This window comes from Aythya marila, assembly GCF_965140915.1.
Source record: "Aythya marila genome assembly, chromosome: 1".
In the NCBI taxonomy this organism is placed as follows: domain Eukaryota; kingdom Metazoa; phylum Chordata; class Aves; order Anseriformes; family Anatidae; genus Aythya; species Aythya marila.
The window spans coordinates 117,486,793-117,502,914 of NC_139042.1; the positions used below are offsets into that span (position 1 = coordinate 117,486,793).

The 16,122-nt window shown below is 35.0% G+C and overlaps 1 protein-coding gene across 14 annotated transcripts in view; it reads left to right on the top strand.

Moving 5' to 3' along the window:
- The window catches only part of ABI3BP (ABI family member 3 binding protein), a 148,632-nt gene that overhangs the window by 97,128 nt on the left and 35,382 nt on the right, over nt 1-16,122 (top strand). For 9 of the 14 annotated variants that reach the window (XM_082781299.1, XM_082781305.1, XM_082781310.1 and 6 more), the window contains 16 exons: nt 309-356; nt 847-921; nt 1,783-1,830; nt 2,433-2,507; nt 2,782-2,829; nt 3,685-3,759; nt 4,557-4,631; nt 5,773-5,847; nt 6,211-6,285; nt 8,160-8,234; nt 8,866-8,940; nt 9,423-9,497; nt 11,058-11,132; nt 11,605-11,679; nt 12,696-12,761; nt 13,041-13,115. In XM_082781299.1, the coding sequence (XP_082637425.1) occupies nt 309-356; nt 847-921; nt 1,783-1,830; nt 2,433-2,507; nt 2,782-2,829; nt 3,685-3,759; nt 4,557-4,631; nt 5,773-5,847; nt 6,211-6,285; nt 8,160-8,234; nt 8,866-8,940; nt 9,423-9,497; nt 11,058-11,132; nt 11,605-11,679; nt 12,696-12,761; nt 13,041-13,115 (1,110 nt within the window). The remainder of the gene's footprint in view (nt 1-308; nt 357-846; nt 922-1,782; nt 1,831-2,432; nt 2,508-2,781; nt 2,830-3,684; nt 3,760-4,556; nt 4,632-5,772; nt 5,848-6,210; nt 6,286-8,159; nt 8,235-8,865; nt 8,941-9,422; nt 9,498-11,057; nt 11,133-11,604; nt 11,680-12,695; nt 12,762-13,040; nt 13,116-16,122) is intronic. The other 5 variants (XM_082781308.1, XM_082781309.1, XM_082781312.1 and 2 more) reach the window with 5 other exon arrangements.

Genomic DNA, 16,122 nt, shown 5'->3' on the forward strand with positions numbered 1-16,122 from the left:
CTGTCTCTGAGATCAACTCATCTAGTCCTTTCTTTGTTGTAGGGTTTACTGATTTCTGTTATATTTTTCCTTCCATTATCAGCAAGTTTCTGCAATTATTCTTTTTTCCTATTGAACCTGTATTATTAGAAAGCTAAATTGTCCACGATTTTAAAAAATAAAAGTTAATTTCAAGGTAGGCATTATTGTGGGGTAGTACCAGCAGCTGCTTTTGCACTTACCAGTGGAGTAATTTTATATTTTATTTATTTATATATTTATTTTGAAGTAGGTTCCATACTTACTTTGTCACACTGTTTCTGTTGCAGTCTGGGAACCTATTACACTTAGAGTTGAACCACCAAGGTCAACAGTAGGTAATAATATTTCTTTGTCAAGCTGTTGTTTGCTTTCTTCACTGCAGACAGCACCACTGAAGTTACTCACCTTATGCTTTAGGATTCTTTCATTAAACTTCATTTTTCTTCTAGGTAGTTCTCTTGCTTGGCATCCATGTCAGTTGGGCATATTGCTCTCTTCACAGTTGGAATGTCTGCTTTTTGAGAAAATGAGCCTGGAAGCTCTGAATCATCTTTGTTGTAATTAAGCTTGTCTGTGCTCATCCCAGTTTTTTATTTAAAAAATAAAATAAAATCTGGGCTTCTGAAATTAGCAAATTTCATCTCTCTTGCTTAATCTGTTGAAAACACATTGGTGGTGCTACTTGACTTCCTTTGCTACTTCCTATAAAGAGAATTCTTTTCTCTGTTGCAGGTGTGAGGCTTATGTGTTTGTGTGTTCAACTGTATATCAGATGCTAATTGCTGTGTAAATTAACCAACTTATTACCCACCTTTTCTCTTCCAGCTCCAAAGGAGATTCCACATATTCCTTCTAAACCTAAAACTTCACCCAAACTTCCTATCCCACACGCTAAAGATGGTAAACTGCTTTGTGTGATTATTTCTAATACAGTAGATATTGGACTGAAATATAGCTCTGAGCAGCTGCTTACTTATCTGAGCCAGTTACAATATAATGGGGTTCTGTTCTGCCGTATATTCTGTGATTTCAATTCAATTTTCAGGAGTAGTAAGAGATTTACTAGGTTTTATGATCATATAGAAGAATAAATCTCTGCTACCTCATGGCAGCTGGATGAGAATATTGCTAAGCTCAAATTGCAGTGGTGGCTAAAACAAGTATCTAGCAATTAAAATATGTGTTATGGCTACTTAGGTTGTACAATTCCCACCCACACTGCTTTGCATTGATAGAATAACAATATGTCTCCCTTTTAAATCACAATTATTTCAGCTCATGACATTATTTTTTATAGCATCAATTTCACATCCTTATGCAATTTAAACATTCTGTTTTATTTAAAAGGTATACCATAGAGTTAAAGCATGTGGCCAACTAACCCAATACACAGCAATGCTGTTTAATAATACAGCATGCAGAAAACAAGCAAGTGGTCTCCAATTCCAGTTGTATATATAAACAGCATTTGAAATACAGTGAAGAGTTTTGTATCTTTAAAAAGCTGTTTTCTTAATAAGATAACTATACGTATTTGGATATCTCATTGCAGCCCATGGGAGAATTAAGCTCACAGTTAAGGATTGTTTCATCTTACACTGCTTTGCCCCTTATTTTCTCAGTAATTTAATTTAATACAGCAGTTTTTGTATGAAGCAGTGTATAATTCAAAGCATAGCTACTAGACAAATAATTCTAACTGTAAGTGAAGTTATTCTCCTCGATTCTCAAAACAGCTTTTATGTTTTGTTTTTGATACAGTCCTGGAGTCTATAACACTTAGAACTGCTCGACCAAAACCAACAATAGGTAACAGTTATACCTACAAGGACCATCACATTTGAAATACATGTTGTGGCTACTTAAGTGGTACAATTCTCACCAACACTGCTTTGCATGGTTAGAACAAGTATTCAGTAGACATCTAGCATCACAAGTACATCTTCATTGTACGCCACTGTCATAATTTTTTACTGTTATATTTTGTCCTTCTGAAGTGTTTTTTATGTGTGTGATTTTACACTAACAATTCATATTCATCTCATTTGGTTTTCCTCACGCAAATGTATTCTGTAAAGTGGACGGATGCACCACGATCTTCCTTTGACTGTGTTTCGTTGTATTCAGTTTCTGTCATGTGCTTCATCTTTTCTGCTAGTCTCCAAATCAGGCATCCATCCTGGCCTTGCTTCGTTTGATTTTGTTACACAGGTTCTCCATCAGCAGTATTTCTTTATGTACCAGCCATTCATACTTCTTCACTACTCATATAAACAGTTTATGTTTCCAGAGGGTCCCAAAGGCATGTGTTGTTTCTGTTGTTGTTTTATTTTTGTAGTTTTTTGAATGTTTTGTTTCCTGACTGTCTCAGTTCTTGAAATACTTTAGTAGCTGCATTTCTTTTATTCCAGTTCCAAAAGAAACACACCGTATTCCCTCTAAACCTAGAACATCACCAAGCTCAGAAGTACCACAAACCAAGCCTGGTAAGTACATTGTTTTCATTGTTCCGTATCATCTTCATATGAGTGTCTTACAAATTCTACTAGTGGGAGGTTTGTGAGTGATTATCTTTGCATCACTTGTTGAAGTGGCAGTAATTCTGAGTTGAATAATACTCTGTGACATATTGAGTTTCAAGGAGTGGCCATGTCTCACTGGCTGTAGGAGGGGATGGTATGATCATTGTGGAGGTAGTGATTGTAATGTTTTAATTGTTCTTGGTAAAAGTTGTTTTTGTTCTTTATTACACTGATGCAGTTCTGGAACCAATTACATTTAGAACTGAGAAACCAAAGTCAACAGCAGGTAATTATACTTTCATATTTGTATAGTCAGACTGTCTTTCCTCTTCAACACAAATCATTAAATGCTGACCTGCAAATATTTCATCATTTACATGTAATAATGCATTTAATAATTTAACAGTCAAGATTCTCCACCTCTTCTCATATTTTCTTCAAAACATTTGAGGAGGACCCTTATGCCTTTCAAGTGTTTATGCACATAAGATGGGGTAATTTTCTTTGGTATTTAAAGAGACAGAGGGCAGTTCAGAAAAAAATCCTAACTTAAACATTCTAAGACATACTGTGTAGGTGACTGTGTTCCAGTTAGTCACATGGCTTCGGTGAGCAAAGCTGCATGCTCTAAGTTATCTTTCTCTACTTCCCATCCCTTTCAGTTTTACTAAATTCAGTCCTTTATAGAATTCTGAAAAATATTTCTATTTCTCTTAAATATCGATTCCACTGTCAGAACAGAATCACTTCAGTGATCTTTGGGACGTATGGATCCTTGAAGCAGATCCACTTGACTAAGGCACTTTTATTGCTTGTATGTGGTACTGAGAATTCTTCCAGTACAAGCAGTGGTGTCTTTGTATTTGAAACTAATTTCCTTGTTTTCTTATTACTTAATTGGTTAAGCCTTTCTTCTAAACAGAAACAATAATTCTGTCACATGCTCTGTTGATGATATGTCACAGAAGAGTATTTTCTCTACAGCTTGGTTTTGTTCCAAGAAAACTCACGCCCCTTGCATCACTTCCATACAAGCATCTTTGGCTCAAATCTTTGCTCTGTTTCTGGTGACTGTAGATGGTAGTGGACACTGACACCTCTGAAAATGTTAACACAGTGTAACCCAGTTTCTTTCTTTCAGCTCCTAGAGAGACGCGTCATGGGCCTTCAAAACCTAAAACATCACCCAGTCCCCGTGTTCCTCCAACCAGAGCAAGTAAGCTTCTCAATATTTTTGCACTTTAGTGTATGATTTTTTTTCAGTTTGAAAATTGCTAAAAATCCTAAGTTCTTTGAAAGTACACAAATATTTTATTGAACAGGCTGTGTTTTACTGTCATAATGAAATTTTGCTACATAGCTGTCATGAAACAAGACAGATATTTGTGTTTGTCAATAACTTGTATAATGGTTGGGGTATGGGGGTTAAACACTCTAATTTTGGAAGTTGGAAAACTTGTGTCTCAATTTCCACAGCATGTGAAAGAGGTACTTGTATTTTCTAGTTACTCATTCACAAGTGCAAAATTATGATACTTTCCTGTTCCCAAAACTTCAGTTTGGGAATAGCTCTGTCCATTTGAAAATTAGTTGTAAATTTCCATGTTTCTTCTGCTCTGACTGCTTTGCTGGAAATGTTGTGTTGGTTTTTTTTAATGCTCTGTTAATTTAAGCAAGCAGCAGATTTTTGGAATGTGAAACACTGGAGAAGTGCAGCTAAGGGAACTGTTAGAACTATAGCAGTCTACTCTGTAGAAAGATTTGTTGCAGAGAACTGGGAGAAGTGGAGAGTTAATCCAACACTGCACTGTAACAGTCACTATGTCTGTAATCTCAGCACTAACACTTATTGCATTGGCATTAGGTCTCTTTGTGATTACCTTCAAATGGAAATAATATTTCCTAAAAAAAACCTTTCTTTACAGAAAATGAATATCCTGTCAGGAAAATCAAAAGACCTCTGATTAGTCATCACCCTCATTACAGCATTCAAAGCTTAGCTCATTTTCACAGGTCCAAAAGAAAGTCGACGAGTCACTTTCAAGCCCAGAACATCACCAAGTCCAGATGTACCATACACAAAACCTGGTAAATACCTTGTTGTTTTGTTGTGCTTGAATATTTGGGTTTTCTTTTGGGTTGTCTTTTCTTAATTAATAAAGTGTTGATTAACATCTCTTCATATTACAAATGAATAGATTTTGTAATGAACATGAAATACATGTGTAAAGGAAGATGGAGCTGGTTTATATATTTGATTGCTGCTTTTTGGTGGGTTGCATATGCTTTTCTGTCACATGACGGTTGTCACTGATGACTAATTTGCATAGCAGAGTAAACAACATAGAAACATTGTAACAATGTTCTTGGAAGAAATTGTATCTCTTCTGTTCAAGTGTGCCCTGGTAATGGAATTAGACCCTTAAAAGTATTCCTTGCATGCTAGCAAATTGCCAAACCTCCCTAACTTGTAGTGGTTCTAAAGGCATCAGTTGAAACTTCCTTTAGTTAGTGCATATTCACTAATATTTATTGCAATTTAAAAAGAAATCAGTAAAAGGGAGTATTGTACATTTTGATGATACTTACCACTAATTCTTTGTACATTCTTGTTTTATGAAGTATTGGTACCTATTATATTTACAGTTGAGCAAACAAAGACAATGTTAGGTAATGATATTACCTTGAGATTATTTTTTTTTCCCCAGCTACTCTGTGGACCAAATACTGTGGATCATTATTCTGTTTTCCACATGATCTGTTCATGGGTTTGATTTGTTTTCTTGTTTACATATTGATCTTAATTCTACTCTGTTCCAGGTACTGAAAGAGTCCTAGCTGTTGTTGTCTTCACAGAAAATTTCTCTTTCACTCTTACATGAATCACAATTGTTTTGACTCTAGTAGGAGACAAGCATGCCATGGCTACTGCAGTTGTCAGCTTTGAAATACGGATGGGAACATCTCAGCTGTGATTGTCTGCGTTCTTTCAGATTTTGTTCCTTGACTCCAAATGAGATTTCGCTTACTTGATCGTTTTTCCACTCATTTTAATTTATGTTTTTCTTTTCCTTTTAAACACTTGCATATGTCTGTCTCTCAGTTTTTCAGTCACTCATGCAGAGATTGCAGTTTGTTTTTTCTTGAAGGCACAAGGCGTGCAGTGCCTGTGCAATACCTGACTAATTTCTGAAGAGTATATACCCTTAAAACAAGTCTTTTCTTTCAGCTCCTAAAGAACCACAACATGTACCTTTTAAACCTAAACCAGCTCCCATTCCAGATGTTCCACACGGCAAGCCTGGTAAATTACCTTGCCTTTTGTAATGCTGTGGTTGATAATTGGGCATCCATTTGTGGTGGAGGTGTGGGGGGAGAAGGGGGGAGATAGGGGGGATGTAGAGTTGTCAGCAGTACATTTGCTATTACCTCTGTACTACTATAGCTTAAGAAACCTCTGCAATAAGTCATACCACTGATGAAAACTACAGTAATTCAAGATTTTTTTAATATTGTGTTTGTTTTACTGGAAGAATAGTAGGGACCCATATATTTAGATGAATGATATGAAGTTATTAACAACATGTACCCGAGCAACAGTGGGGAGAGAGGAAGGGAGGAGGATCTCTTAATTCTTCTGAGCATTTATCCAAACTTTTTCCAATAGGAATCTTTCCATCCTTCCATGAACCAGTTACTGCTGTGATTCCTCATGTTCCTGAAAGAACAAAGGCAACACCGGGTAATCATTTGCTTCATAAATAATTACTCTATTTTTCATTCTTGTTAGAGAAGGTGCTCATTACATCATATTAAAAACTAATAATGCAGTTTTGCTCTGATTCTAGATACCAGCTTGCTCTTTGATCTTGATAAGGGAAGTAATGCACAAGCTCATTTACTTTTGAAGGTTCCTTTCCTCATCTTCTAGCCATTCCAATCAGGAGACATAATTCCTTCAAATGTTATATATTTTCCAGTAAAAGTGAGCTTTATTTAAAGAGCAGATAGTGATTCCTGTCGTTTCTGCATCTGAGGTATGGATACTGTTATCGTAAAATGCTGTTCTGCTTTACTATTCATTATATAATTTTATGGAAGAATGTATGAACTACAGCATAACATACACCAAAGCATACAAGTTATGTGACTTCACAAGTCAAACACCAGTTCTTAAAACCATTTTCTCTGTTAATTTTTAGTAATACCTACTGGGAAAACTTTTTTAAATGTGTGAAACATCAGTCTCAGAATTCTTTCTTCTTAACTTGCCAGATGGGGACTAAATAAGGGTGAATGAATCCATGCAGAATAGGGCAGTAGGATTAGCAATCTTTGCTAATAATTGTTCTCTGTCCCTGGTTTCAGGGGAGACGTCCAAGATTTTCTGAGAATTAAGTGGTATCATTAATGAAGTAATAACCGCTGTTTAATAATCTTTTATGTATGTTTTTTCCCTGTGGCAAATAGGAAACTAGAAATGCTTTTCATCTTGTTCATATTTTAATATCTATTCTCTGTATGCATTGATAGTTAGGTATTTGGTATCTTTACATAACTTTATGAAGTTTATGTGCCTCATCATACACATCTGGGCCTACCTGATGGAATCTTTACGTGCACAAAATGTTTCTTCAGAACAAGCGGGTGCATAATGTACAGGCTAAGGTAGATTTTTGAGGACCTTTCACATTGGTGTGGATCACAGACTTGCAAGTGTTTGCTGAAAGTGCTAAAACATCTTCTCCAGTACAAAAGTCATGACAAGAATTACTAGAATAGAATAAAATAGTTCTTGTTGGAAGAGACCTATTGGTTGGTTGATTGATTGATTCCAACTGCCTGATAGCTTCAGGGCTAACCAAAAGTTAAAACTTATTAAGGATATTATGCAAATGCCTCCTAAAGATGGACAGGCATGAGGCATCAATCACTTCTCTAGGAAGTTGTTACAGCACCTGACTACCCTCTCAGTAAAGAAGCTTTTCTTAATGTCTGGTCTGAACCTCCCTTGATGCAACTTTGAGCCATTCTTACATGTTCTGTCACTGAATACCAGGGGAAAAATGTACCTCCCTCTCCACTTCCCCTCTTCAGGAAGTTGTAGAGATTAATGAAGTACTGAATAGTATGGAAATGACAGGGATAAATAGTTCCCATGTAAAAACAAGGAATTTAATTTATATATCAAGTCTGATATGAAGGGCCCACTGAAAGACAGGTACTGTCTTCAGATTCTCATGTACAGCACAGAAAGGCTACTACTTTTTGTCCCATTACTTTATTGTGTGCTGTTTGTGACTGTATTCTTCACTGCTTCATCCAAAGCTACAAATCTGTGTATAACTTTTGGGAAGTCTGTCCGTGTCAGTGGCCATTTAATTTCTTTTCCTTTCTTTACAGGAATTCCAACTGACTGATTTTCAGCTTGTCTTATTACAGATTAGATCATACTTCCTTGTGTACTACGATATTCCTTGTGTACTATGGAAACAGTGTTTTTGTTTGTTTTGTTTTTAAAGAATATTTCAATTATTGTTATGGGTGCTGTTTTTTTTCTTTTTCTTTCTCTCTCTCTCTCTCTTTTTTTTTTTTTTTTTTTTTTTTTAATTTCAGCTCCAAGTGAAAAACAATTCATTCATACCAAACCAAAAAAACCTGAAAAACCAAGAGTGCCACACACCAAACCTGGTAATTGAGTCAATCTTGTAATTTTGTGTGTTTCTATTTAATCATTCTTTTCCCCTAGCCTGAGTTTTTGTGCTTTAAACAGAATTATTAATATCTGGTTTTATGGTGAATCAATGGTAAATCAACCTTTAGATCAGTCAATCCAAAATGTCAAAACTACACTGAAAATAATAGTAGCATCTGTAGTATATGTTTTTCCTCCTTCTTATTACATTCAGCAAATGATGAGTAATAATTTGTGTGTTGACAGATTTCAGTGGCTTAGATACACTGAGTTCTCTCTTATTGCTGTCTTGTAATCAGAGGGGCTTCTCTATGAGCATGTTTTTTCACCCACAAAATGCAATCTAACTCCTTTAAAATATGTCGTTACACTTAGCAAGTGACATGTGTTATACTGAAACAAAAGTACTTTTAAGATAGTTAAGATCTGTGTCTCTTCCCATTTTTGTTATAGAAGTAATATATAGATGTTAATAGAAGGATACTGATAACTGTCAACAGTTGATTTTTAAGATATTCTGCTACTCTTTAGTTTGGGGCATTTTGAAAGCTTTAGAAATAATGCAAATACTGCTTTGTTTCTTTTACAGTTAAATTTTAAGATTCTCAACATTTTCTCCCTTAACAGCAATACATCAAACAACCCCACAACCACTTATTACAAAATCTTCTACTACCACTGAGCAGTCAAGGGCAACAATGGGTAAATACATTTCCTTAAACTTAAGATGCAGGTATTTTTAATTGTTCGATGGGGAAGTTTCTAGAGAATATGCTCTGGTGTGTTCTTTTATGCAGTATCAGTCCACTGTCCATCATTCTGCTTACACGCGTGCATGTTTCTTAATACAGAAGAGTCTCAGTTCTATCCTCGAACTAAGGCAGAAATTGCCTACCGTTCATGTCTAGCAAGAACGCTGTATTTTTCAGTTCTCCAACCAACTTCAGTGGTCTAATTTTTCTTTTAGAGCAAGAGTTCTAGCCACTAACTCACATTATCATACAGCACAGTATTAGAATATTTCTGTGTTTTGGATAGCCATTTTGTTTCAGGTTCCAGAAACCCATGGAATTGTTATTGTCTTTTTTTTCAGGCATTTGAGGCATGCACTTTCTGTGGGCTAAGTATGGCATTGGATTGTGACTCCTGAAAAATACAACAATAATCTTTTTCCTTTCTTTCAGCTCCAAAAGAAACACTGCTTGTTCCTTCCAAACCCAAAACATCTGTTGAGCCAGAAATACCACAGACTAAACCTGGTAATTTAAAGTTTTTAACTTTAAAAGTGTTATTGGAGCACTACCTTAGTTACACTTCTTGCTGTCATTTGGTACTACAGGGATGTGACATGATCGGTATTTAGAGAGAAATTAGTATAATTGTTCAACTTGGAATACCTCAGTGAATTACATCGAAAAGAATGCCCCAGAATTGGGTCATGTCTATGGGTACACAAGTTAGGGTGGCTATTTTTTTTAAATTTATTTTTTAATTGGTGGATAGAAGCCATTAAAATATGAGGAACTTGATTAATTTGAGTGAAGATACACTACTGTAACTGGTTTCACTAAGTTCTTTTATTTGGGGGGAATTTATTACACCAGATAAATGTGCAAGTACTTTTGAAACTCAGGCTACAGGATCGTAGTCCAAAATAGTTAGGTGGTAAGAGTACAAGTATCATCTTCTAATCAGTGCAGTAATAATAGTAAATTTATGGATGCATAGTTATAATGAAGGATGTATATTATATCAGCTTCACCTGGGGTATGAACTATTTCCATAAAAATTACTACATTGGAAGCTTACAATGGAAAAAAAAAATCTAGGGAAGGTGTGACAACATGATCATAAGAAAGAACAACACTTAACTTTTCTTCATTCCTAATTACCAGTCCCAAACTGGTGATACTTTATTTTTTAGGCAATTAGGTTCATGAATAGTTTTATCATTCCCCCTTTTTCCTTAGACTTCTCACGTAGCCAGAAACAATTTAAACAGAGACCCTATTCATTAAAGAACGGTACACATATTTTATTATGAAAATCAAATGGAACAGTCTAGCAAAAAAAAAATTGTTTTCTAAAGGATTATTTTGGAAGACTCTCTGTAAGTAACCAAGCTAGATTCTAAGTCTCAATTGAATTAGAGCTATTTCCAATCTTGTCATAGTTAACAAGTACCACATTTTGGCACCACTACACAGTTCAGTTCAGTAGAAGAATTTTAGAAAACAGAACTTAAGGGGTTATGTTTTTAACGTTTAAAATTTAAATCATTGTAATGACCTATATGCAAAAGAAATTCTACTGTTATCTGGAAAGTTGTTAAAAATAAATGGCACTAATTAGTCATTACCCTTCATCCTAATAAGTAGGTTACTTTCCAGCTCCCATATTTTAACCTTGTTTCTGAAAGAGACACATGTAGCATGCACTTCTGCCTGCTAGTCTTTCCTTTTCATCCAGTAACTTTCTATCTTTGACAAAATGTGGTCAAATTTGAATGAGGGAAGAATGCCTTAAAGGTAATTATAGTACTACAATCTTTTAGAGAATTTTGAGGGAAATGCAAGTTAGCATCCACTATTAGGGTGTCTGTTCTGAAGTAGGTGGAGGCCCAACAGAATATTTGCAATGTCTGTCTGTCAGCATGAAAATACCTCCAGACTAATCAGAACACATGCCTGCCTTAGATCTGTAAAAAACGTCTTAAAAGATGCGTAGGTAGATGTTTATGAAACAAAGGACACAGATACTTAATGAAATCCAACATCATTGATTTCACATCTCACAGAACAATGTTTTATTTCTCATAGCTCCAAGGACAACACACCTGGGATCAATTAACCTCATAACAGTTCATGTTGTTGATGGGTCCAAAATGACTTTGGGTAATGAGAATATTATGTCATTTTATTTTTATAACTTTACTTTCTCTGCTTTTGCTATACGGCTAAACTTATCCTTTAACCAACAGAAATACCTTAAATATATCTTCATCTTCTTCATTTGTTAGGCACGTTCCAGGGCATGTACAAAATGTTGCTGTTTCTAATTTTCCCGTCATGTTCCAGCCAATTTGTTTGTAATTATTTATAGAAATAAATGCTTCATGTGCATGATTGAGGAGTCATATAAAAAGATGTCTTGCTCATCTTTTCTTCTGTTGTCTAGCTTTTTAATTATGTATATCTTCCCAGTCTTGAAGTTCTGGTATAAATCCATGATTTTCAGTCAGGTTTCTATCACTCACCGTTTTTGTTTATGGTCTGCGCTATGTTTGAATTTCCCTTCCACCTGTGGTGTCTGATGTTTAAAAGAAAATCATTTGCATTTGATAAGCAATCAAATCTCCTCTTTCAGTTCCCAATGAAACATACCAGATTTCACCCAAACCTAAAACGGCTCTTGTAACTGAAATTCCACGGTTCCATACAGGTAATTCTTAGAATTTTCTTAGTTTGTTGCATTGAGAGTCTATTTAAACCTCTAATTGAGTATATATAAACCTCTAATTGAGGTTTAATGGTCTGTTCTTACTAGCCTTGATAGCTTTTAAGCATTATTAGTGTTTTGTGTCTGATCCACAGATCAAAAGCATTGTAAACACAAACATAACTGACTCCCACCTTTTTCCTTGTATTTGTGAAATTTTTACCAAATTTGAATGTCAAAAATTAGTAATATGTTCTTTCCTGAATAAATGTTTTCTCAGAAACTGCAGAGAGGCTAGAGTAACTGATGTTGATAGAATGGTTGATAGATTCAAATATCAAATAGCTAGCTGTACTTATGTAAAAGCGCTTGAGTTACTGAGGTCAGTTATTTGGCATAATATGACAGTGATGACTACTTAAATTTTCAGCTTTCAGCGTGATTCACACACATACTGTAACAAATAAAATTTCAAAATTGTTTTGCAAGTGAAAGATGACAGTAGGAAAAGGTTGAAGGCTAGTAATTTTAATTTTAACTTTGATAATGACACTATGCTTCAGCAGCCATGCATAGTGCCTGCATTGTATGCTTCCAGTAGTCTTCTCAGCAATATTTTAATGTTTCATGTTTTTATCTGAATATTTGATTTTGGGGGGTTCAGTTTGGTGTTTTATTTTGAGGTTTTTTGTTTTTTTGTTTTTTACAGAACCTAATTAAATGTCTTAAGGCCATGGATACCTTGCAGAGCTAACTCTGTATCCATATACAGTTGGGTAACTGGCTGTAAATATTTTATATCTTTTCCTAAACCTAAACATGAATGTAACTGGTCAGACTGCATGATGGAGTCATCTGACCACTAAAGAAACTAGCATTTTCAGCGTGCATTTTGGATCGGAACTCATAGAATTCTCATATGTCCATTTTGCTATATTGCATTGGTGCATGGACCTTTTTTTGTGGCAAATTACACTGCTTATACACATAGCATTTAAACTGAACCTTATTTCTTTTAGCGGCATATAAAACACGTCTCACTTCTGCAAGACCAAAGCCATCTGATAAAACACAGACCAGACCTGGTAATAATTGTTTATTCACTTTGGTATGGGAAGGAGATACACTATTTATTTCTTTAATGATTTTCACCCGTTCTTAGAGGAATTTTAAGTATTTCTAGAGAAAAAGGGTGTGCTTCTTTCAATTAATCAGTCTTCAGGTAAAGCCTTTTCAATTTAGGAAAAAAAATTGTATGCCACCACAGCAACTCTTGCTTTTTCTTCTGTAATATGGAATTGTTGGCATCACTTCGAAGTCTCATTTTCTTCTCATTATGCTTTTTCTTTTAAACTTCCTCACAGCTCTTAGTAAAACTACACTAGCACCAGCTAGAACAAAATCACCTGGCTTGCCAAAGTGGATTGTGCCAACAACAGGTAGAGTTGTTTTTTTGTGTGCTTTGTTTGTTTGTTTGTTTGTTTTTAAGACATTAGCAAAAACACACGAATGTTACTTCCTGAAATGATCTTAAGACTTGCAAAATATTTAATTACATATGATTATAGAAGCTAATTCTTTAGAGTACTGTATGTAATTGCTGTTACTAGTAATGCTATATTGTTCCTGACTGCTACTGTGAAATGGTTCTACATGTGATAAGTATAGTCTTAGAGGTAGAGTATATAATATGTCTACTGTTTGTTGATGTTTTCCATATGATAGGTCCAGAATAAATAACCAGGCGATAGGTCCAGGTGATAATCCAGAATAAATAACCAGAGATGGTTGTATATCTAAATTGAATTAAAAATAGCCTGAACATGATATGCTCTTTTGTATTACATATAGAGGGGATGTCATCATTGGAGACATGTGTTCTTTGACCTTTCATATTCCTTCTGGGAAATGAAATGAGCCCATCTGACTGCAGGACATCAGGAACAGTTATAGTTATATAAACTTATATAACAGTTATAGTTATAACAGTTATAGTTATATAACAGTTATATAAATGATTTAGGATGGCAGTAATCCTGGCTCAAGAGGTTTTGCCATTCACTAGTGCTGGGCAATCTACTTCACAGAAAGTGAACTTTCTAATGTCCGATCACCAAATGCATGAATACACAATTATGTTAGACAGTATGTGAAGTTTTTCCGTTCTACCATATAGCAATGTCTTTGGCAGTGGCATTTTTAGATTAAGAAGGGTTTTTTTAAAAAAGAAAAAAAAAACACAAAACATTCTAGGTAAACTAGCAGTATAAACATGATAATAGGTGTTTAAATTGTTTTAAGTATAGTTTATTGTGCTTACTGCTATTTTAGGTGATTGATAAGTATTATTTTAAGCAATCTTTATTTTAAATGCTCCAGTTGCAGTACCTGCTAGTCATTATTTCCATGTCTTTACAGTAGGGCTAATTGTCAGCAAGAAGTAGTGTTCCTTTATGGTAGATGATGTCAGAAATCGTCACAAGGCTATTTATTACCTTGCTGTGTATGCTAGGTATATTCACAAGCAAATAGGTATCTTCATTTAGAGCTCTTGAAAATTATGCTTTTGCAATATTTTCCATTGCTCAGTTAAGCAAGTCTTTTTCTCCTAAGTGAGATAAGTGTCCTGAAGATGTCTGTTACCTAGATTTTGCATCCTACTGAGTGAGCACTTTCAGTTAAACATGGTGTTCAAACTGCTTAGGAAGAGTTGGTATTTATTGTCTGTTACCTGTTTATTTGTACTACAAGCACTGCTGGCATAGTAACTTATTGATAACTTCCTGTGAGAGTACATCTTTCTTCTCAGAATTCTAGAGAAATCATCAGTGATTTTTTTTTTTACATTTATGGCATGATGAAGAGGACTACAACTTTCAGTGAATTCTTTTCATTCTGCGCTTTATTCCTCCCGTTAAGATCAAAAAGTGAAATCCCAAGTCTTCTTGTAGAGTAAGTGCGTCACAATATTGTGGCAAATGTAGTGTCTGAGCATACAAGGATGTCTGTGCTCACGAAAAAAAACATTTTGTACAACAGAGGGTTCAGGTAATTGATTAAAAGAAAATCTTCTATATTCCTCCTAAGCAATGTGCCATTATGTTTAGCAAACAGTCTTGAAGTATGCAGAAGAGGCTTAAAAAAGAGAATTCCACTAACCTGGAAACCTAAATCTTACCAGCTGAGCAAAGGCAAAAAAGCCTTTTTTTTTTTTTTTTTTTTTCTTTTTTTGTCCTTCAGTAGATGATATCTTAGAGAAATTATCTTTTAAGATATTTGGATGATTTTTGAGGATAGAGAAGTTTATTTCTTCCATTAGGAAAATGATGTTATTTTCTGTGGTTAACTGATCAGAATCCTTAACCAAGCTGTAAGGGACAACAAGTTTTCAAGCTTACATTTAAACGTTACATCTTTTTTTTTTTTTTTTTTTCTTTCTTTGAAGAAGAGTACATTTGATAGTCTATTGTTTTAAGACCACTTTGGATCTTACTTCCTTGTTGTGCGGGCAATGCTTATTGGATGCACACCAATTCTTCTTCCTGAGTGTACACATTAGCATCAATGCAAAGATGTTCCACTCCATGCAGAGTGTGTTTGGCAGCTGTGGGGCCCTGATGATAAGCTGTGGAATTTGTTTTTCCCAGCAGCAGCACATGGGATTGCGGTTGGTTTCCTGGCAGGCTTTTCAGTCTCCTGGCTAGCTGTATTGTTAGCTGTAATGCCAGGTGGTAAACTTGACTTTGGGAAACGGGCAGAGGTTTCAGCCACTTAACTAACATTCCTTTTAGTCTCCTACCATGTTTCCGGCCACATTCTGTATAATTTATTTTTAATGACATGGCTTTTCATACTTATTTTAGTTCATGTGATATATCTTAAGCATTATTTGGTTTAATCTTAACAATGTAAAAGTTGTTTATGGTCTATTAAACTTCTGGACAACCTTCACCCAAGTTTCAGCAATGTTTCATCTCCCTTGTGAGAGAGTTTGTTTTCACTATAACAGACATCAACTTCATGCTGTGCTTTGTTTGTATTTTTGAAAATGTGAGCATATAGCTAGGTTCTAGATGAACTCAAATATTCAAGTATTCCAGTTTTTTTTTTTGTTGTTTTGTTTTTTTAATCAATGGCACCTTTTCCCACTTCTTAAAATAATCCACACTTCTGATAGTATTCCTGCTATTCAAGGTGCAGTGGTTAGCGTTAAGGTGTTCCAGATCCCATTAATATTTCGAGGAAAAAAATTATGAAAGTAAAGAAAACATCAACACACATTTGTCTAACACATCTATTCTCAGTTCTGTTAAAAGTCTGGATGAATGTGCTGAGTTGAAATGCTTATACGATGCTAGGTAATGTTACTTGCTTAAGGCAAATGCTATGATAAATGCAGCAAGTTGTATGACATTGCAGATACTTTGTGTGGAGATACAGGTGAAC